The following is a 24118-nucleotide window of genomic DNA, read 5'->3' as shown; positions in this document are numbered from 1 at the left end:
CTGACATCTTTGTGTGAAGCTCCTGGAATGCACTCATACTGTGTGTGGATGTAGTTTTGGGGTGGAAGAACTGTATCATGCCCTCCTAAGGCAACAACTTCCTACCTCCAAAGGCTGTCATGGGAGAATTGCTTGAGCCCAGGAGTTCGAGGCTGTAGTGAGGCATGATCATGCCACTGCACTCCAGCCTGGGCAACAGAGTGAGACTTTGTCTCTAAAAATAAATAAATAAATAAACAAATAAAATCAGAGGAGTGAGGGAGGAGATGGATAGAGCATCCTCTGCTTTTAAAAAATAACGCATTGGTTTTGTTGTTGCTGTTTTCCAGAAATGCAACTACATACTCTGTGTACTATTCTGAGACCTTCTGTTCTCATTTGAAAATACTGGAGTGCTTTCTAAGTGAACACATATTTATTACCACATTGTTGGTTTGGCTGCAAAAAGCTTGGCACAATGAGATTTTGAATGTACTCCTCACTGAGTAGGGTACACCCAGAGCCATACACAGTGGCTTCCTTGCTAATAACTCTTTTCAGGGTGATCTTAACCCATCCAAATTATTTTCTTTTAGTATAAGTGAGGACATTATGAGCACTTAACATGGAATCTTTTTAAAGCACCACCTTGCAAGGTGATAGTCTTTTGTTCAGGTGTGCTATAATGACAGGTCACTTGAAAAGGACTCCATTTTCTTCAGTAAGGCTGCTCCATTATCAGCAGTGTGTATATGAAGTTTTCTTCCCTTCTGAATGAGGATGAGGCTAAGACGTCAGTAAACTTCCGTTATGTTTCATTTGAGGCATGTCTATTTGCTTTGTTGTGATGGAAATATGTTGAAACGACTTTAGTGAAAAAACAGAAATGATATTATAAATCCATATGTCCTGAAAATAAAACAGAAAAGGTGCCCAACTTTCTCTGCATTATTATTAATTGATTTTTTTTTAAAGAATGGTATCTACTAACTCTTTTGGACACTGGGCAAACTCTCTGAGTTTGAGGCACTATTATTCTCATTTTATAGATGAGCGGACTGAGGCTCAGAGGAAAGTATTAATTTGTCTATGATCACACAGTTAAGTAGCAGATCTCCATCAAATTCAGACTTTGATTGCAGAGTTCGTACTCTTTAAAAAATTTTAAATTATATATATTTAAGGTATACAACATGATATTATGAGATACACATAGGTAGTAAGATAGTTATGATAGTGAAACAAATTAACATATCCATCATCTCACATAGTTACCTTTCTTTTTGTTTTTGTTTTTGTGGCATCAGCAGCTAAAATCTAATCAGTTAGCAGAAATCTCAAATACAGTACAATTTTATTGACTATAGATGCCTTGTTGTACATTAGATCTCTAGATGTGTTCTTCCTACATATCTGTTACCCTGTAACCTCTAATCGATATTTCCCCATTTCATTCCTCCCATCCCCTACCCTGCCCTGGTAACCACTGTTTCATTCTCCGTGTCTGTTTATTTGACTCTTTTTTTTGGTTCCATATATAAGTGAAATAATGCAGTACTTTCTGTGTTGTCTTATTTCACTTAGCATAATGTCTTCAAGGTTCATCCATGCTGTGACAAATGGCAAGATCTCCTCCTTTTTAAAGGCTGAATAATATTCCATTGTATATGTACATTACAGTTTCTTTATCTACTCATCCATTGGTGAGCATGCGGGTTGTTTCCATATCTTGGCTATTGTGAATAATGCTGTAATGAATATGAGAGCACAGACATCTTTATAAGGCAGTTACTTCATTTTCTTTGGATCTATGCCTTGAAGAGGGATTGCTGGGTCATATGCTAGTTTTATTTTTAATTTCTTTGGGAACTGCCACACCTTTTTCAACAATGAGTGTACCAATCTACATTCTCACCAACAGTGTAAAAGAGTTCCCTTTTTTCCACACCTTCGCCAACATTTGTTATCTCTTGACTTTTTGATAATAGCTGTTTTCACAGGTGTGAGGTGACATCTCATTCTGGTTTGATTTTCATTTTTCTAACAACTAATGATGTCAAGCACCTTTCCATGTATCTGTTGGCCATTTGTGTGTCTTCCTTGGAGAAATGTCTATTCAGGTTCTTTGCTTATTTTGTACTCATTTTTATACTATTGAGTTATATGAGTTCTTTATAAAATTTTTGATATTAACTCCTTATCAGATGTATAGTTTACAAGTTTTTCCCTAATTCACATGTTTTTGTTTCATTTTGTTGTTTTCTTTGGTATGCAGAAGGTTTTTAGTCAGGATTCACACTCTTTACCAGTCTGTTTTCACACTGCTGTAAAGAAATAGCTGAGACTGCGTAATTTATGAAGAAAAGAGGTTTAATTGACTCACAGTTCTGCATGGCTGGAGAGGCCTCAGGAAACTTAAAATCATGGTGGAAGATGAAGGGGAAGCAAGACATGTTTTACATGGCAGCAGGAGAGACAGACAGAATAAGAAAGGAAGTGCCATACTTTTAAACCATCAGATCTTGTGAGAACTCACTATCACAAGAACAGAATGGGGGAAACTGCCCCTATGATCCAATCACCTCCCACCAGGTCCCTCCCCTGACACATGGGGATTACAATTTGAGATGAGATGTGGGTGGAGATACAGAGCCAAATCACATCATTCCTCCCCTGGCCCTTCCAAAATCTCATGTCCTTCTCACATTGCAAAATCAATCATGCCTTCCCAACAGTCCCCCAAAGTCTTAACTCACTCCAGCATTAACTCAAAAGGCCAAGTCCAAAGTCTCATCTGAGACAAGGCAAGTTCCTTCCAAATATGAGTCGGTAAAATCAAAAAAACAAGTCAGTTACTTCCAAGATAAGTGGGGATACAAGCATTGGGTAAATTCTCCCATTCCAAAAGGGAGAAATTAGCCAAAACAAAGGGACTACAGGCCCCATGCAAGTCCAAAACCCAGCAGGGCAGCCATTGAATCATAAAGCTCCAAAATCTCCTTTGATTCCATGTCTCACATCTATGCAAGGTTACGTTGGTGCAAGGGATGGGCCCCCAAGGCCTTGGGCAGCTCTGCCTCTGTGGCTTTACAGGGTACAGCCCCCACAGCTTCTTTCACAAGCTGGTATTGAGTGCCTGCAGCTTTTCTAGGCACACAGTGCAAGCTGTTGGTGGATCTACCATTCTGGGGTCTGTAGGATGGTGACCTTCTTCTCACAGCTCCACTAGGCAGTGGCTCGCTGGGGACTCTGTGTGGGGACTCCAACCCCACATTTCCCCTCTGCACTGTCCTAGCAGAGGTTCTCCATGAAGATTCTGCCCCTGCAGAAGACTTCTGCGTGGACATCCAGGCATTTCCATACATCCTCTGAAATCTAAGCAGAGATTCCCAAAGTTCAACTCTTGTCTCCCGTGTACCTGCAGGCCTAACAGCACATGAAAGCTGCTAAAACTTGGGTCCTGCACCCTCTGAAACAACAGTTTTAGCTGTACCTTGGCCCCTTTTAGCCATAGCTGGAGGTGGAGTGCCTGGGACACAGGGCGCCAAGTCCTGAGGCTGCACAGAGCAGCAACAGGGCCCTGGGCCCAGCCCACAAAGCCATTTTTCCCTCCTAGGCCTCTGGGTCTGTGATTGGAGGGGCTGATATGAAGATCTCTGAAATGCCCTGGAGACATTTTCCCCATTACCTAGGCTGTTAACATTCAGCTCCTTGTTACTTATGTAAATTTCTGCAGCTTCCTTGAATTTCTCCACAGAAAATGGGTTTTTCTTTTCTATCACATGGTCAGGCTGCAAATTTTCCAAACTTTTACTCTCTGCTTCCCTTTTAAACATAATTTCCAATTTCAGACCATCTCTTTGTGAGTGCATATGATTATATACTTTTAGAAACAGCCAGGTCAGATCCTGAATGCTATGATGCTTAAAAATTTCTTCTGCCAGATACCCTAAATCATCTCTCTTAAATTCAGATTTCTACAGATCTCTAGGACAGGGGCAAAGTGCCGCAGTCTTTTGCCAAAGCATAGCAAGAGTGACCTTTGCTCCAGTTCCTAAGAAGTTCCTCATTTCCATCTGAGACCACCTCAGCCTGGATTTCATTGTCCATATCACTATCAGTATTTTGGTCAAAACCATTCAACAAGTCTCTAGGAAGTTCCAGACTTTCCCACATCTTCCTATCTTTTTCTGAGCCCTTCAAACTGTTCCAACCTCTGCCTGTTACCCAGTTCTAAAATTGATTCCAGATTTTCAGGTATTTTATGGCAGTCCCCCAGTTCTGTCAGTACCAAGTTTCTGTATTATTCTGTTTTCACACAGTTATAAAGAACTAGCCGAGAGTGGGTAATTTATGAAGAAAAGAGGTTTAATTAACTTGCAGTTCTGCATGGCTAAGGAGGCCACAGGAAACTTACAATCATGGTGGAAGGTGAAGGGGAAGCAGGTACATCTTACACGGCAGCAGGAAAGAGAAAGAGCAAGGGGGAAGTGCCACACTTTGAAACCATCAGATCTCATAAGAACTCGCTGTCACCAGAACAGCATGAGGGAAATCACCCCTATGATCCAATCACCTCCCACCAGGTCCCTCCTCTGACACAAGGGGATTACAATTTGATATGAGATTTGGGTGGGGACACAAAGCCAAATCATATCAACCAGTGATAGGTACTAGCTTCCATTTGATCTCAATATTATTATATGTTTTAACACACAAGAAAGAAAAAGCACTCCTAAGTACTCATCACTCAGATGAATATCAACATATTTATATATGTTTACATATAAATATGGTAGCGAGAGAGCTTATATATGTGTGTTTATATGTATATACACATGTTTATATGTATATACACACACATATGTGTATACTTTCTTCAGACATTTGTTTTTAAGAAACAAAAATTTCGAATGAAATTGAAATCCCTTTTTACCCCTCCTCTATTCTTTTTTCTTTTGTCCATATGTAGGTAACACTTATCCTGAAATCAGTATGTTTTCTTTCCATCCAAGTTTTTGTACTTTTGCCAGATGCATATACTTTCTAACCTTGTCTAACAAATAGTGTTTGTAGCACTCCTCTGGGGCTAGGTGTTATTTCCCTCACTCTACAGATGAAAACACTGAGGTTTAAGTGACACGACCAAAGGCTCTGTGGCTTGGAAATGGCATAGGGAGGACTGGATCTCTAGACCTCAGATTCTTTTTTGATGGTGTGGGATATTTTAAATCTCCTGCCTCCCCTGACTCTTACAGGATTTGAGAATTTAGATATATTTGATATTGGTATTTGAGATGTGAAAAGAGAGGATTATCTGAATAACTGGCACTTTACAATTTTCCAAAAGAATTGTACAAATATTTCCTTTTCTCATCTTCCTCCAGAATGCATGTCTAGTCAGTTCGGGCTGCTATATATTATAAACTGCTTAAACAACAGAAATTTATTTCTCATACTTGCGGAGACTGGAAAGTTGAAGATCTAGGCACCAACAGATCTGGTTTCTGGTGAGGGCTGCTTCTTGGTTTGTAGATGGCTGAGTTCTTGTCATGGCCTCACATGGCAGAGAGCAAAGAGAGAGGGAGGAAACTCTTCTGTAAGGGCACGAATCCCATTCATAAAAGCTCCATTCTCATGACCTAAGGACCCCACCTCCTAATGCCATCACATCAGGTGTCAGAATTGCAACATATGAATTTTGGAAGGACACATTCAGGCCATAGCAATGCGCATGGTGAATTTTATGTTAAAGAAAGTGGTTATTTCATGGAAAGGGCTAGCAAAAAACCCTTGTTATTATTGAATTCAAAAGAGTGTTGAACGCAGGAGCGGATTCTGGGATGTGGTAAATGCCATGTTACACTGAGCCTGCTTTTGATCATGGTGTCCATTGTCCAGCAATTTTTCTCTTTTGTACCAACTGTTGTTATCTGCCCAGTCATGTCTTGGAGCATAGACAGATGTAGCTGATTGGTGACCATATTAGGGAACCAACATCAGTGGTCAGAGATAAATGACCTAGCAGAAGTGAAAATGCCAGAAAAAAGTCATAAGGATAGTCCTGATGCAGGTGATGCACTAGGCATGGGTTTGGATTCTGGTTTGGCTGCTTTTCTGCTGAATAATGTGTTGGAATTTCTTCCCCACTTGTTTGATCTCAGTGTCACCATCCGGCAAGTGGAGATAAAGCCTTCTTGCAATGAATCCCTGGGGATTTGTCCCTGAAAGCATGTAGCCCAGTGCAATATATATAGTTGGTGCACAATTAATGTTGATTGAACTTGAACCTGGGAGCCAGAATAAGAATATTGGGTGTAAGTGTCAGCAGAATCCTGTTGTCAGGAGTGAGCTGCAACTCTGAGAATTAGGAAACCTATAAGATGTGTACACATAAGCGAGTTTTGAGGTTCAGAGCAGGCAAACTCCTTGGATCCAGGAAGACTAGGCACCCTAATGGAGTCCCTGTCACAGAGATGCAGATGTGGACATGAGCTTTGTATAGGGACCATCTATTAGTCCCTCGATTGTTTTTCTATTTTTTGGTGGATTTTAGTGGACTTGGCCATCATGTGGGTTCAAGTCACTGCTACCAGATGACTTTAGCTGTATTTGCACTCTCACCCCATCACATGGGAGACAATGTGACCAACCAGCTTTAAGGATTGGCTTCAAAGTCATATAAGCTTGAGTTTGAACCTCGGTTGTATGATCTTGGCCCAGCCCATCAATTTACTTGAATATCAGTTTTCTCATCTACACAATGGGAATGATAATACTTAGCTCACAGTGTTGCTCTGAGGATTAAATGAGAGAATGCCTGTACAACATTTAGCATACAGCTTTGCATGTTGCAGTTGACCAGTGAAAGACAGGTAATAATAATATAACAAAATTGCATTTCTATCTAGTTGGTGAAAAGGGGCAAATAAAGGAGGCTGTTGTATGACAGTGCAGCAGGGTGTTGCTTGAGTGTAAATCTCAGCTGCATCACCCACTGACTGTGTGACCATCAGCAAGCTGCTTAATCTCTGTGCCTGTCTATTTTCATTTGCAGAACTGAAGCCGTAATAGTATCTACTTAATAGGATTGTTGTAAAGATTAATTTATAATTTGACAAAACAAAACAAAAAATGTCAACAGAGTTACCAGCACATAGGAAGCACTTAGAAAGTATAAGCAGTATTGTTAATTATGGATTATTTTTCAATAGTTGTTGACAAATAATCATAGGCTACGGAAAATAGAATGTGATGCTTCATGAAGCAGAACATCTTCCATCACTGAAAGTATTCAGGTGGAAAGTAACTTAGTGGAGATTTAGTTTTGGAGATTCAGACACTGAGAAGCTGGAAATATTAATATTAGGTAACCATCAAATCATTCCCTCATAATATAGGAAGCATAGCGTGATCGTTGCTTATGTTCAAAACCTGACACTGCAACCTCTACTAGCTGTGTGATCCTTGGAAAGTCACTTAACTTCTCTGTGCCTCAGGTAGGCCACTCATTTGTAAAAAAGGATAATAACAGTTCATACCTCATACGGTTGTTACAAATATTGAAGGGCTTAATATGCAAAGAGTGCTTAGAATGGTATTTTTATTTCCCACCTGAGATTCTCTTTCTAACCTCCCTTTCTTCCTTTCTGTTTTTCCTCTCTCCTTCCTTTCTCTTTTTCTCCTTCCTCTCACTTTATGTCACTCATGGCCGCCTGTTGCTTTAGAGTTTCCTTTAGGACCTGGCCGTCAGGCTGACTCATGACTATGAAGGGTGACTTTGCATTTTAAGTTGTTTGTTTTGGGGCTTGCTTGTATGTCTGTTGGGAACATATTTCATCAACAATCTGTCAGCCCAGTAATGAGGGTCTGCTAATGAGGCTCCCGACAGACGCGTTTTATTTACAGAGATGACAAATGCCACTCCTTGGCTGTGTTCAAATCATTTCAAAGGCCAGTGGACTCATTACGGTCATCAGGACTTGCTGTACCCGGGTGTATTTTGTCTGACTGTGTGTAATTTGGATTTCTGTTCATTGAAACATTTTTTAATATTCCCGCAAAGGCAAGATCTTTTAAAATCCGTGTCCCTTTATCTGTCCCTAAACGTACCTGTTTTGTAATGACTAACTTTTGTAAATCACATTTTAGACACCATTTGCTGCTGTTAGAACTGTCAGTGTTATTTTAGGATGTTTGCCCAAATCCAGGAGCATTTCTATGTCCTGAAGGCAGGAATTGAAAACATGCAGATGATCACAGGGCCCAGGAAGGCAATGGACACGAGGGAGGGACTGCATTGAGGCTGGTGGACTGGAGGCAGATGCTCTGTCTGGAGGGCCCTGCTGCTCGTCTCCTCCCAGCTGGTTGGGAGCACTGGCCAGCACAACTAGAGCTCCTGATTTTTCAAAATCAGGAGCACCTTTATATGAAGTTTACTTTTAGATGTATTTTGAGATGTGGCAACCAATTCAACAGATTTCAAAGACTATGAGCTTCCAGAGTTTGATCTCTACCCAAGGTCTAAAGCAATTTGCAGTAGTTTTACTAGTTAAAAACAAAACAAAACAGAAAAACAACAAACTTGTAATAAATGAGGGACCTGTTTCTTTGTTTTCTCTTTGCAGACTGGTATAGGGGATACCTCATAAAGCACAAAATGTTACAGGTAAGGTCACCTGGTTTTTATTTGGGTCAGTACTGGATGTCTTCATATGGCCCTACTAGCCCATCTGAGCAGGTCTCTCCCACCATTGTTCCTCAGCAAAGGGAACCCAACCCTCCCTCCTGTGCCCTGTGCTCTCTGACCTCTGTGCCTTGGCACTTGCTGTGCCTCAGCTCCCTCCCGTTTCCCTCACTCTTTAAGGTTCATCTCTGGTGCCATCTTCTCCCTGCAACATTTCCCTAAATGCCACTCACTTGATTTATCCCTCCCTCGAGTCTCTGGGGGGTTGTGCCTTGATAAATTTGAAATTTATTCTACTGCCTTCCTTTAGAGTTGTTTGCGACATTCAGTCATCTCCTCGTCCGTACATCCAGGTCAACACAGAAAGAACAGGCCTGGTTTCTACCTTCGAGGGGTTCTCTTGTTCTAACCTCATGTTTCACTGTCGTCTCCATGCGAGCAGATGCTTGCTTTGCTTGCCTCATTTTCTCTCACAGCATCTAGCACAGTGACCAGATGTCCCCAGTATGTACATTGGTTGCATTTATGAAGGAAGGGATTTCCAAGTAATTGATAAACTTACCTTGTTAACTGAGCCAAATGTATGGAGCTAGGAAATGATAGAAGCTTCTTCCTTCTTCTCTGACATGCTGTGTTGGGAGGGATGCCCCTAATCTGCTCTCTCAAAGAACAATGGAATAAATGCAGGCAGAATAGGTCTCAAATCAAACTAGCCCAAATGCACCTAGGAACGTTGTTGCTTCAGGACCAGTTATTTCTGACCTTCCGGTTGTTCCTGACCGTGAAGGGTGACTGCTTTCCGGAATTGGGCAGGTGACGGGAGAAGCAGAGCTCCTGGTCTCGCTTAAAGTCAGTGAGTGGTTTCGGTTGTCTTTCAAACGATACTGTCTTATAGCCCACCTGTAGGATGAGTGGCCATAATGGGTTGGAGCATCCCTTGGGATCTAGGGCTATTGTGAGACCTAGGATTATTGTGGGATCTGGAGCAACTGATGGAGAACTGGAGGGAAAGCCAGATCTAAATAAGTAGATTTAGAATCCAGCCCCTGCTCTATCTGGCTCTGGGTTTATTCCTTTAAAGTCTGAGGATTTTATAAGCCAGTAGCTTTTGGAAAAAAATTATAAAGACCTAGGGTCATTCATTTCTGCGGTGATATATCTTTTTATTTCATTTTGTTTTGTTTCCAACAGGGCATTTTTCCTAAGTCATTTATCCACATCAAGGAAGTGACAGTTGAGAAAAGAAGGTATTTGCCATTCTTCACCACACTTGACCCTCCAGTGGCTCATGGATATCTCTGTCCTGTTTATTTTGAGAATCTGACTTGGCAGATCTGAGGGGTGCTCAGCTTATCTTCCTTGTGCCTGTGTGTATTTGTGGATCTCCTTTCTCTCCCTCAATGGGAGATCTGATCCAAGTTGATTCATGTTCAGATCTGACTCTGAGGGGGTATTAGTTTGGGGAATCAAACTTTTTGCTGGCGGCTACCTTAGAACTGTATTAAAGTAGATTAATCCTAAATAATGAGCCCAACCTAGCAAAGGAGGACATAAAGCAAGTCCCTTGTATTTGCATAACGTAATTGGTGTGGCTATTGGAGGCATTTTAGTCTAATGTCAGGAAGGTCCCTCTTCGCAGCTGCAGCTTAATGCAAATTTGTTCGTGTTTTATCTGGTCAGCACCTGGGTCTCAATTTCACACCACTTTTTCTCCCACCTTAAATAGAAATACTGAGAACATCATCCCTGCAGAAATTCCTCTGGCACAAGAAGTGACAACGACACTTTGGGAATGGGGAAGCATCTGGAAACAACTCTATGTGGTGAGACTCAGAATTGCTCCCTGAGATGGAAGCTTCTTGCAGTCTTCAGTTTGGTTCCAGTTTTCAGTTTAGCATTGAGTCAGGCAGGTGGAGGTGGCTTTGGTGACATAGCAGAGCGCACACTGTTAACGTATGAGGACATCAAGGCCTAGAGAGGATCAGGGACTTTCTCAAAGTCACAGAGCTAGCTAGTGACAGAACCATAATCAGTGGTGTCTGCTGTGAACCTTAGGTGTTTAGTACAGAAGTTGTCAAAGTTGAGCATGCATAAGAATCACCTTGAGAACTGTTAAAAATAAAGCTTCCTCCCAAGGGGTTTAATAATCTGCATTTTTAGTAAACTCGGATTTGATTTGCTAGTCTGCTGATAACACCTTGAGAAATACTGTTCTTATACTTTAATTAACCAATGGCTATTGTCCTCAGATCTATGAAGAAGTTTTGACTCTGGACAAACAAAGAACATATTTTTGCATTTGTTTTCCCTGTTTGGAAGCAAATCTAATTTTAAATCCTCCTTTGATGCTCTCAAGCTCCTAATGAAAGCAATTAGCTAAGCAAACCATTAAGCTGAGAGTGAAAATGTCAACCAAGGCTTACTGCATGCTTATTATGGCACCGTGCACACATGCTGGTGAATGCACAGGATTTGTAGACTTACCTTTCATGGTCTTAAATGTTGACTCCCATGTGGACATTTCATAATGTCCATTATGAAGACATAATTGGCACACTCAAATTATTTGCTTTAGAAAAGTTTAGGGGGCAAATAGCATCCTTTGGCTAAAGCAATTTTTTGTTCATCTCCACTACTCTCGACCTTTTTTCTTTTTCTTTTTTTTTTTTTAAGATGGAGTATTTTTAGTAGAGATACGGTTTCACCATGTTGGTCAGGCTGGCCTTGAATTCCTGACCTCAGGTGTTCCACCCACCTTGGCCTCCCAAAGTGCTGAGATTACAGGCATGAGCCACTGTGCCCAGCCCATTAGCTGTTTTAAAACATCACAATGACATGTACCATTGAAGCTTGGCATTTTCCCTTAGGAAATCTTTGAATAGTAAGTCCATTTGCTCTAGTCAGGAGGTCCTTAAACATCTAGTACTTCAGTATCACATTCCTGATTCTTGCCATATCTGCATACAACCTGTGTAACATTTACTTAACACCTGCATTGGATCTCTTTGCAGTAAACTTGAATCTATAGACATAAATAATGAGATAGCATGCTGCATCATTCCAGCAGTTCTCGATTCCTCGTCTCCAACTAGATGCCCCACAATTCAGTTCAACTCTGACTACCCAGGGTTAGTGCCAGACTCCATTGTTTAAAGCCTCAATCCCACAAGATAGCCCTCACTTTAGATGCCAGTCACAAGTCCTGGGTGCCCAGGCTACCTGAAGTTCTGTTGGACTTGGCTATAAATTCAGGGATTCTCACTACCCCTCCCTGCCTGGGCACTCCTTTTTCCCACTTCAGGTTTCATAATTTGTTAGAACAACTCAGAGAACTCAGGAAAGTGCTATACATATGATTACGGTTTTATTATAAATGATGTAATTCAAGAACAGCCTCGTGGAAGGAAGACACAGGGCAAGGCTTAGAGGGCTACAGAGCTTCCATGTCCTCTCTCGACGCACCACCCTCCCAGCACATTGATGTGTTCACCTTCTGGGAAGCCACTCAAACATTATTCACCAAGAGTTTTAATCAGAGTTTCATTACACAGGCATAATTGATTAAATTATTGGCTATTGGTGCTTGAGCTCAATCCTCAGTCTCCCTCCCCTCCCAGAGGTTGGGGTGGGGCAGGTGGAGGGGAATGGGGCTGTTAAGTTCTAGCCCTGTAGTCATGTGGTTGGGGGTTTGGTTCCTGGTTGGTTCCTCTGCAACCAGCCCCTCATCCTGAAGCTATCTAGGGGCCCTCCTAGAGTCACCTCATTAGCATAAACTCAGGTGTCGTTGAAAGGCTATTGTTAGGAATAAGAAAATATATTCTTATCACTCTGGATATTGCAAGAGTTTTAGGAGCACTGCTTCAAGAACCAAGGACAAAGACCAAGTATATATATGTGTGTGTGTATATATATGTGTGTGTGTATATATATGTATAATATATTTTTTTATTATACCACCTTCACTTCCCCAAATGGAAAGACAAAAGTACTTGGCACAATTAGAAGAACGTTATTCAACTAAATACAATGAAAACAAGATAACATTATTTTTATTAAAAAAAATTTTGGAGACAGGGTCTCGCTCTGTCACCCAGGCCGGAGTGCAGTGGGGCCATCATAGCTCACTGGAGTTCTAAACTCCTGGGCTCAAGCGATCCTCCCGTCTCAGCCTCTGGAACATACTTGCTATTGTACCTGTCAAAAGCTCTGAGTCCAAGACCTTTTCTCTCTCTTTGTTAAAAAAGACATTAACAATGTGTGGGAGGTGTTAGAGACATATTACTATAAAACTGCAGCTTTCTCTTTCCCTTACACAGAAGGAAGGAAACAGAGTGGAAGAGAATCACCCTAGGGGTCCATGTTGTTTGACCTTGTATCTTTGTACCACGAAGAGCCATCTTGCTTTCCATAGGTGGTACACATGCCACACTTTGGGGAATGCTGCCCTAGAAGCAGTCCTTTATCATCAGAGAAATGGCCCTGGCTCCCAGCCTCAAAGGGCCTGAGCTTTGGGACCTCCATTAGGGCAGATGTTCGTAGCATTCCTGTTCAATAAATATCTTTTTGGATAAAGTCAGAAATCACTCATTCCTTAACCAAGAAGTGATTGAGCTTTTTATTTTTGCTTTTGGGAAATCCCTGTGACCCACGGGGAATAAATACTTCAACGACTAGGACCCCCACCTAATCACTTTGTAGTGGGTAGGGCTGGGAGAGAGCCTCAGGCCACGGCCCTTGACCACACTCGCCTGACTTTGGCACAGCCTGCCAAATAGATGGTCAGGCCCCTTAACGCAGGCGATTACGGGTTGTTTCTTGTCTCCTAGGCCAGCAAAAAGGAGCGTTTTCTGCAGGTGCAGTCCATGATGTACGATCTGATGGAGTGGAGGTCCCAGCTTCTCTCGGGAACCTTGCCCAAGGACGAGCTGAAGGAACTGAAGCAGAAAGTCACGTCCAAAATTGACTATGGCAACAAGTAACCTCTCTTTCCTCTGTAAAGAGGCTTTCTTCCCCCAGCCATCCTCTCTCTTCCCTTTCTCTCTCCCCAGAAGCTTGGTTTCATTTTTAGATGCAAGTTTGTCACTTTCTGTTTGGGAGAAGGTTGTGACCAATGGCTGTGCTTGTGTGCTGTTGTTACCACCCCCGGGGGACCGAGGGACACGCAGGTGGAGAGAAGGCTCGTGCTTACACGGTGTTATTACCAGGCTGAGAGATTTAGGACACTCATTTAACCTACTTCCGATGGACTAGGGAGCACAGTCATGCTGGTTCACTTTCAGCTTAGTTGTCGTTTTATCCCTGCATTTGCAAAATTCTCCCTTAAATCCCAGTGTGAGACTTAATGTCTCTTCCCCCGTCCTAAAGTATCCAACCCACACACCATCAGCTAACTCAAATGCACAATTACAAAAATGTTTCCTCAAAAGGGAAGAGAAGTAAAAATTGGTTGGGATTTGAATGCTATCGAGTTAAGGAGAAAATGAGCCAATTATTTGAGGTGGGACAACCCACTGATAATAACATTATAAGTAACTCTTAATCAGAACTCGTTGTACACCAGGCTTGCTGCTAAGTGTTTTACAGGCATTGTCTCATTTAATTCTCATAATAACTCTATGGGGCATGCAGTTTTATTATCCCCATTTTTTTCAGATGAAGAAACTGAGGGTTTTCAGTAGGGTAGGTAACTTGTCCAGAGTTGCACAGCTAGTAAATGACAGAACCTGAATTTAGACCCAGGCAGTCTGGCTCCAGGGTCCATGGGCCTCACCACTCTGCTACTTGGATAGCATTTGGGAACTATAAGGACCTCCCCTCCCTCCTGATCTTTTGAATGGCCTCCAAACATTCTGTTCATTTGCTCATTCATTCCAACCACAAACATGTATTGAGCACTTATAGTTGGCTGGATTTCCTGCTAGGTATTGGGGCTGTAGAAATAAAAGTCCCTGTCCACTCAAGGGTCACAGTTCCAATTAGGAGTAAGCCACAAGTAAACTGCTGATATGTACTGTGATAAGTTCGATAGCTCAGGAAGCAAGAGTTACTTTTAATGAACCTTAGAGAAGGAAGTCAAGGAAGACTTCCTGAAGGAGGTGACCCCTGAACTGAAGTTTGAAGGATAAAGGGATATTAAGGAGGCTCAAAACAAGAAGGAGGGTCAGGGGCTCATGAGAGAGCATGGCATACTTAAGGAACTGCAAAGCGGGTCTGAAGGCTGGAACACAGGGCCTGAGGGGGAAGTAAAAAGCCCATTTAACGGGAATAAAAAGAAGTTTCCCCAGCAGTCAGGCCAGGCTTTCTTGTCCTGCCATAAGCACTAGGAGGAGGATTCTGAGAGGACAGTCAGTGGCTCCAACTCACAGCTGATCCAGGAACACAGTCCCTCTGCCAGTGCCTCTGTTGGCATCTGGCAAGCGTGTCCAAATCTGCTTATAAAGCACATCATCCTAAAGTGACAGGAAGGGTTTGCCATGCAGCTGCTACTGCCGTTGGTTCCATGGTGTCTTTAGCTGAGAACAATTGCAGCTGAGTGTATGGGAATTGAGGGCTGCTTTACAATGACATCTACGACCTTCAAATGTTGTTTTCTTAATGGGGGCTCCTGAGAAGAAGGACCAGGAATGGAAAAAGTGGTCGCCACTCACAGGAAGCCTTCCCTGATTTTCCACTACCCTCCTTGGGCCGGGGTAGGTGCTCTTGAAGGCCCTGAGTAGTAATTGCCTCCTTTTTGGCCCGGCTTCCCTCCTGTTGTGGGAGCTCCTATAGGATGTTGACTGTCTAAATCACCTCTATGCCTGTGCTTGGAACAAGGTGTGCACATAGTAGGTGCTCAGTGAGTGATAACTGAGTGAGTGGGTGAATGGTGGTGATGGGAGAAAAAGAAGAAAGAGGGTCCTCCCTAAACCAGCCCCTCTGCAGCATCCTCTGACCTAGCCCCGTGCTTTTAGTTCTGTCAGCTTCCTCTGGGGAAGTGAGAGATGCCCTGTGGCACAGGCTGATACCTCAAGCTCAGGGGCCCCCTTATTTACCTGACTACTTCAGCTGCAGGCAAGAGAGTTGGGCATCTTATCACTGGCCTGATAGTTCGGGTGCTCCGAGCTCTGGTATGGGATGGGCAGCTTCCCCAAATCCAGGAGGCCCACCGTCTGGGCCGAGTGTCAGGATCAGCCTGGGACTGCCTACCTCCAACCTCCAGCAGCTGGGAGAGTGGGTGGGGGTGGCACAAAGTGGAACTGAACCTTGGAGGAATGGTCAGAATGAGCTTGTTTCTTCTCTCATTCCATTACTTCATTCAGATATCAAACTTTCTTTACACACCTGGTAGGCCCCAAGAGTATGGGGTACAGACACATACAAAATACAGCCTCTGTTTTTAGCAACAATCAAAAAGCAAGCAATGAGAAATAATGATAACTTCCAGAGTGCTCACTCATTTCCGGAGGCACGGCTTAAAGCCCTTTCCAGGTATTAACTCTGTGAAGTCTCACAACAACTTTATGAGGTAGGCACTATTCTCATCCTGTTTCTCAGGTGGGGAAAGTGAGGCTCAAGAGCGATTAGGTGTGTGATCTGAGAAACCAACCTAGATGCCTCTTTGTCAACTAAGATGGACCCTAAGGTTCAGGAAACAACAGCTACCTATGGGTCGGGTTGAGCGTTCAGGGGAGCTGGCTTGGCAACTCCCTAAATTCCTACAGCTACGAGAAAAACACCCTCTTGCCAAACTCCCTAACAATAGGAGCCATCAGGCAGATTATCAGACCCCTCCTAACTCTGATTTACATCCACACCACTATAACTCTAAGTGGACAGAGGACTGGCCTGCTAAACATTCTTTTTTGATAGAGAACTGCAAACCTTAAGCCAGTTTCAGCTAGCTTAAGGCTGTCCACAAACTGTGTCCAGTAGTTCACCTTTTGATGTAAAGTGCCAAGTTTCACCTCATTTTAATAATAAACCCCACCCCAAAGTGAACATGGGCTGTATGTTACATACACGTTTACCCATAGTGTATGCTCTTGTCTCCATAAATACATTAATTTTTTCCCCAAACCTGCTGACTATGTATGATGTTGGCTCTGTGAGGCATAAAACCCAACACATCCTTCCCCTCTTCAAAGAAAGGGCACCTTCCACACATACCAGAGACTGTCTCTTCAAAGTTTGCAAACCGATGTCGCTAGTAAGGTTCTCCTTTCTCTTCAAAGTTTGCAAACCAATGTCACCAGTAAGGTTCTCCTTTTGTAATGAAGCGCAGGCTCTGTTGCCCGCTGCTTGCAAAGCCAGTAACAGGGACAAAGTGCATTGTAAGGAAAGTGACTTTATTTCCAAAGCTAGTCATGGGGAAACATACAGGCTCACCCCTCTAGAAACCACTTCAAGACTCTGGGCTGAGGGCAAGGGTTTCAGAAAGGGAAGCTGGATGTGGGAGGCATGCAGGGGCTGTGCAGGGTGCTGGGGCTATGTGTCTAGGCCTGATGCTGGTCTGGAGAACAGGCTGGTGCCATCTTGACAGTGGCCAGGCTGTCGATCCATCTTGAGGCAGTCTTTAAGTGGGGGAGAATTCTGTAGCTGCACCCTCATGCCTGGTTTGTTTTCAATTAGCCCCTGGAATTTCTTAACAAGCATAGAGTTAAGTAAATGTGCATGGAGTAAGAGCGTATATGGTAGAAGAGGGAAGGGAATGGAGCTTCAAAGTAGGTTTCAAGGGTATATGTTAAGACTAAGGAAAAAAAGGTTTCTACAGTTTTTCTCAAGGCTACATCTTGAGTTTTTTTTTTTTTTTTTTGAGACAGAGTCTCGATCTATTGCCCAGGTTGGAGTGTGGTGGCATGATCTCAGCTCACTGCAACCTCCACCTCCCGGGTTCAAGTGATTCTTCTGCCTCAGCCTCCCAAGTAGCTGGGACTACAGGCGCATGCTGCCACGCCTGGCTAATTTGTGTATTTTTAGTAGAGACGGGGTTTCACCACATTGGCCAGGCTGGTCTCGAACTCCTGACCTTGTGATCCACCCACCTCGGCCTCCCAAAGTGCTAGGATTACAGGTGTGAGCCACCGAGCCTGGCCAAGAAAAAAGTTTTAAAACGCATTTTGAAGCTGAGCTCCTTGGTTATACTTTCTACTATTTAGCCATCCCGGTGGTCTTTTGAACAGCAGGTGATTTTGCTCAAGATGCAGTGGAATTTGAACTGATAATGTGGCTGCAGAGTTCAAGTGCTTAACTGCTGCACTCTACTGCCTTCCAAGAGCCATGTGGGTTAATAAGGGAGGCAGAGAAGTAAACAGCCACTTTCAGTCGGAAGTCATACACATTAGGAGTGCAGGAAGCATGGGCAAGAAGGTTGGAGGATGTGGGGGTGGGAGTCAGGGTGGAGATGACAACCACTCTGAATCTAACTAGACCAGCAGGAATTATTAGGTGAAATGGAGAAGAGAAACTCAGAGGGAAAGAATGTGGGAGATGAAAGGTTCACGTGACCACGGAGAGGAAGACATGGGTGGACTGGGGCTGGAACCTTGAGGATTTTAGTGCCAAGTGAGTCTGGATTGTCCAGACAGCAGTGGGGAGCCATCACAGATTTTTAGGTGGCATATGCAGTGGTACAATCATAGCTTACTACAGTCTCCATCTCCTGGGCTCAAGTGTTCCTCCCACCTCAGCCTCCCGAGGAGCGGGGACTACAGGTGCATGTCACCATGCCCAGCTGAGTTTACCTTTTTTTAAAATTTTATTTTATATGCATACAGTGGCGGCTTTTCCCTCTACCCTCATCTTGGCTTCATTTGATCACTTCCTTGAACAGATGAGAGCAGTGGGGTTACATCCTGATGAGAGGATGCCTAAATGTTCTGCTCACCAAAATGCATGGTGGCTGCATTCAGAGGCTGTGGAGGACAGCCTCTCCTGCCCCTAGGTCACAGGAGTCCTGTCAATCCTACTGAAGCTCCCAAAGTTCCAAGTGATTTTGATGTCCAAGGATTGAGGAATCCTCAAATGACTTCTCCACATCCCAAGATAGCCAGACCTAGGAGAATGTTTTATTCATGTATTTTAGAACTGAATCCACTTCGATACATATTGAGGAGAACAGCCAGAGAGATCTTGGCATTAAATTATGTATTGGCAATGCTCCATCTTTTCCAAGGTCAGGAGAGCCTCTGCTAAGCATTAGCTGAATGTGTTTCTTCCCCCTTAGCATTGCCATTAGGCAGCATGGCTGTGCACCATTATGAGTCATATTGAGTTGGGAGTTAATTTCCTAATGAGTGTGCACAAATGGGTGAACCTTGGCTACCTTCCGACTACATTTGGACAAGATGAGAGATGTGCCTCTCAATTCGATTCTCTGATAGAGATGAAGACGTAGTCTCCTTCATTTGTCTTGCTGCCCTTCCAGAATCTGGTACTTAGTAGTGGCAACCAAGCAGCTACGGTTGGCCTTCTCAGAATCCATCAGCCCACCTCCTGTTATCTTCTTTGTATGGACAACTGAGGCTCTTCATCTCAATATCAAGTGCAAAAGCAGTTTCAAGTTAAAGTTTCTGCAAACATACCCTACCCCACCCTGCAACCCATACATTGCTCCTAGGCTCCTCCTATCTATTATAGCAAGCATACCAGAGAGGTTGTGAGTGTGGACAGAGATGTATTCTTAGTGTTCACTGGCTATATGACCTTGAGCAAATTAATTAGTCCTCATATCCTCAGTCTTTTCTTCATTTGTAAAATGGGGTTATTAATAATATCTCCTTCATAGGGTTGTTATGAGAATTAAATGGATTAATTTTATGTAAAACACTTATCCTATGTGAGCTTATTGTAAGTGCTGTGTGAGTTTGCTGCTGTTAGTGTCACTGATGCTGGTCAGGATGACAGGTGTGATTGAAACAAATCAGTACCAAACAGGGAAAAGCTTGTGGCCTGGAAGTCAAATAGCTGAAAGCAAGCTGTGGGTAACAGTCAATATGTCTGAGATTGTTTTTCCCCAAGTGCTATTTTCAAATTTTTATTGAATAATATATAAATACCTCCTCTTTGTATATATTTTAAAAGAGGCTAGGTACAGTAGTAGCTGGGCATGGTGGCATGCGCCTGTAGTCCCAGCTGCTCAGGAGGCTGAGGTGGGAGGATTGCTTGAGCCCAAGAGTTCGAGGCTATGGGAAGCTATGATCACGCCACTGTACCCTAGCCTGGAAGACAGAGCAAGATCCTGACTCATTAAAAAAAAATTAAATAAATTGAGACAAGGCACAGGTAACCTTTGACCCCTTTACTCCTCCAGCCCTAGGCCCCTACCTGTCCCACGGATAACTTGTGTTGGTAGTTTGGTCCTTTTTTTCATTCAGAGCTTTCTTTCATACATAAGCTTACTTTTATACATGCACCCAGATAATATATCTGGCCTATTTTTTGTTTGTTTTATTATTTATTTATTTATAAAAATAAATATTGTATGTACACTATATGCATCTTTCCATGCTTGATTTTTGCACTGAAATATATTATTAAATATAGTAAAACTATATACTATTTTAAAAGCTCTGCTATATGGTATTCCATTATAGATAGGTCACTGTTGATTTAGCCATTTCTCTTTTAGACTTTTTTTTTTTTTTTGGTGAGATGGAGTCTCACTCTGTCACCCAGGCTGGAGTGCAGTGGTGCAATCTCGGCTCACTGCAACTTCTGCCTCCCGGGTTCAAGCAATTCTCCTGTCTCAGCCTCCTGAGTAGCTAGGACAACAGGAGCTCACCATGATGCCCAGCTAATGTTTGTATTTTTAGTAGAGACGGGGTTTCACCATCTTGGCCAGGCTGGTCTTGAACTCCTGACCTCAGGTGATCCACCCGCCTCGGCCTCCCAAAATGTTGGGATTACAGGCATGAGTCGCCATGCCCAGCCGACATTTTGTTTTTTTTTTTCAATACTTGCTGATGCAGTCAAGGCTGCAACACATCCTAGTTCAAGTGTTGGGTGTTTCAGTTTAATACCGTGGAAAATACACCTTTTTTAAAAAATGAATGCACACTACTACAGTACCTTCCAAAGGGGGTCTACTATACCAATATGCACTCACTAGCAGTGTCCCAGGCTATCAGGGTAGAGCTCTTCTTTGCGACTGTATGATCCCCGGAAATCAGTAGAACTTTCTGGTAAAAAGCTTCTCACCAGTGACCTAAAGTTCTCCCCTGATTTATCTTCACCTCCAGTTTTTGCTTTACAGAATCCTTGAGCTGGATTTGATTGTCAGAGATGAAGACGGAAACATCTTGGACCCCGATAATACCAGCGTCATCAGCTTGTTCCATGCACATGAGGAAGCAACTGGTAAAATCACAGAGCGTATCAAAGAAGAAATGGTGAGCTTTACTAAATAGGCTTTGGCCAAGTGATCCAATCATTGAGCACATCATAAACTTAAAACAATGGGCTAATGAACCAGACTGTGTATTATTCAAGGGGATCTGTCTATGGCCTGAGATGATCAGCAGCCACATGTGTTTAACTGTGGTTTTGTACCCACATCTGTAATTCATTTAACATCCATCTCACAGGTAGTTAAATGCCAGGCAAGTTTCTCGATCTCTTGGCACTTGTAGCTTCCAGAAGGGAGAATAGAAGAAAGGCGATAAAAAATTAAATAAATAAGTGAAAATATTAATTCCAGATGAGTTTATAAAAGGCAATGAACCAGGGTTATGTGAATCAAAGTGACTCAGGAGCTATGTTAAAAGGCACGGCCATGAAAGCCCTCTCTCAAGAGTGACATTTGAGCTGACACCTGAATCATGTGAAGGCACCAGGCCTGGGATGATCTGGGACAGGGTGTTCCAGGCACAGGGCACAGCAGGTGCAAAGGCCCTGAGGTAGGACTGCATTCTGACTATTGAAGGAGTAGGAAAGCCAAACAAGGATGAGGTGTGGTGAACAGTGGGGGAGTTCAGGCAACGATTTGCAGAGGCAGGTAGGTGGAGCCAGATCTCGAAGCGCCTGAGGGGTTTTGGAAAAGAGTTTTGATGTTATTCCCACTGATGGGAAATCAGTGAAAGAGTTCAAGGAAAGGTTAACAGTCTGATTTTTATTAAAAAACTTATTTTAGCTGCTCTGTATTATTTGAAAGCAATTGTGTTTTTAGATTTATTAAGATATAATTTTCATACAGTACATTTCACTCATTTTAAATTATGCTTTAATGAATCGTAATAATATATTGTGTTGGATAAACGTCATGACAATCAAGATAAAGAACAGTTCCATCATCCTAAAAGTTTCTTTGTGCTCCGTCTCCAGCCCCAAACCCCGTGCAACCTATAATTTCCTGTCACTGTAGATTTGCCTTTTCTAGAGTTTCATATAAATGGAATCCATGCAGTATTAATTTTCTGTGTTTGACTTTTACTCAGCATGATGTTTTTGAGGTTTATGTTGTTGTGCATATTAACATTTTGGTCCTTTTATTACTGAGTCAGTACACCACTGACCAGTTACCAATGGTATATAGCATTGACCAATTATTGGGCATTTGGGTAAGTTTTCAGTTCAGAGCTATTATACTAATGCAACCATGAACATTGGGAAACAAATCCTTATTTGGACATGTTTTGATTCCTTTTGGGCAATACTTAGCAGTGGGATTGCTGGATCATATGATAAGTGTATATATAACTTTTTAAGGTATTGCCATGCTATTTCTTGAAATGGCTGTACAATTTTTTGTTTTTGTTTTTTTGTTTTTTTGAGACAGGGTCTCACTCTATCACCCAGGCTGGAGTGTAGTGGTGTGATCACAGCTCACTGCAGCCTTGACCCCCTGGGCTCAGGTGGTTGTTCCACCTCAGGCTCCCAAGTAGCTGGGATCACAGGTGCATATCAACATGCCTGGCTAACCTTTTTTATTTTCTGTAGAGATGGGCTTTCACTGTGTTGCCCAGGCTGATCTTGAACTCCTGGACTCAAATGATCAGCCCATCTCAGCCTTCCAAAGTACTGAGATTACGGGTGTGAGCCACCACACCAGCCCAATTTTGCATTTCTACCAGCAATATATGAGAGTTTTAGTTGCTCTACATCCTTGTCAACACTTGATATTATCAGACTTTTTAACTTAGGCATACTAGCGGTTGTGTAGTGGTATCTCATTGTAGTTTTAATTTTCATTTTTCTGATGTGCAGTGATGTTGAGTATCTCTTCATGTGATTCCTGTCATTTCCACTTGTACCTTCTCTTGGGAAGTGTCTGGTCAAACATTTTGCCCATTTAAATTGGGTTATTTTCCTCAAAATTAGTTGTAAGAGTCATTCGTATATTCTAGATACAAATTCTTTGTCAGATATGTTTTGCTAGTTTCTCCAAATCTGCACCTAGCTGTTGCATCCTTCAAAGAGCAAAAGTTTATAGTTTTGATAAAATCCATTTAAGCAATATTTTTCTTTTATAGTTTTTGCTTTTTATGACACTAACTTTATGAGGAAGTCTGGGTCAGTGGCGACATTTCCCAAGATAGAAAAATACAGGCCAAGAGAGTCAAAGTGAATTGATTCAAGTTGCAGAAGCTTTTGATGGCAGAGCTGGGTGGAATGTCCAACACTTCAGGCTTGAACCCAATGTCCTTGACTATCTCTGTGTTGCTCTGAGTGGTGCCAGGCTAATTTTCTCTATCTTCTTTCCTTCTTCCTTCTGCCTTTCAGTCAAAAGACCAGCCAGATTATGGAATGTATTCCCGGATCTCCTCATCCCCCACCCATAGCCTCTATGTGTTTGTGAGAAACTTTGTGTGCAGAATTGGGGAAGATGCTGAGCTCTTCATGTCTCTCTATGACCCCAACAAGCAAACGGTCATAAGGTAGGTATGTCCAGTGTTGCCCTACTTCTCTGACTGTGGGAAGCAGTGCACAGAGCATCTTTTCCTTCCATCCTCACTTACGGAGCAATTTCCACCTGGAAAAGAGACTGTGCCTTAGTGAGAACGTGGAAATAACTTCTTTGGAGGGTGTAGGAGTTGAGTGGAAGTGTTATTTACCACCAGTTTTTTCCCACAGTGGAGTTTATGGTTGTAGGGTTTTGTAAAATAGATTTTGATTACCAGAAAACAGTCAGAAATAATAAGATTCAGACAAGTAGCATTGGCTAGAATAAAAATGTCTACTACTTTTTTGTTTTGAGACAGGGTCTCACTCTGCTGCCCAGGCTGGAGTGTATGGATGCGATCACAGCTCACTGTAGCCTTGAACTCCTAGGCTCAAACGATTCTCCCACCTCAGCCTCCTGAGTATCTGGGACTATAGGCATGCGCCACCACACCCGGTTAATTTTTAATTTTTTGTAGAGGCAGGGTCTTGCTGCATTGTCCCGTCTGGTGTCGAACTCTTGGCTTCGAGTGATCCTCCCACCTTGGCTTCCCAAAGTGCTGGGATTATAGGTGTCAGCCACTGCTCCCTGCCAGTATC

The 24118-nt window shown here is 42.7% G+C and overlaps 1 protein-coding gene across 3 annotated transcripts in view; it reads left to right on the top strand.

Moving 5' to 3' along the window:
* LOC105480844 (dedicator of cytokinesis 2) overlaps positions 1–24118 on the top strand; it is a 434017-nt gene that overhangs the window by 22666 nt on the left and 387233 nt on the right. For 2 of the 3 annotated variants that reach the window (XM_011740035.2, XM_011740036.2), the window contains exons 3-8: positions 8607–8647; positions 9857–9912; positions 10392–10488; positions 13492–13640; positions 20895–21030; positions 23360–23514. In XM_011740035.2, coding sequence (XP_011738337.2) covers positions 8607–8647; positions 9857–9912; positions 10392–10488; positions 13492–13640; positions 20895–21030; positions 23360–23514 — 634 coding nt within the window. The remainder of the gene's footprint in view (positions 1–8606; positions 8648–9856; positions 9913–10391; positions 10489–13491; positions 13641–20894; positions 21031–23359; positions 23515–24118) is intronic. The other variant, XM_011740037.2, reaches the window with a different exon arrangement.

The sequence above is a fragment of the Macaca nemestrina genome, chromosome 6 (genome assembly GCF_043159975.1).
Source record: "Macaca nemestrina isolate mMacNem1 chromosome 6, mMacNem.hap1, whole genome shotgun sequence".
NCBI lineage: Eukaryota > Metazoa > Chordata > Mammalia > Primates > Cercopithecidae > Macaca > Macaca nemestrina.
This window is presented reverse-complemented; position numbering and strand designations above follow the sequence as displayed.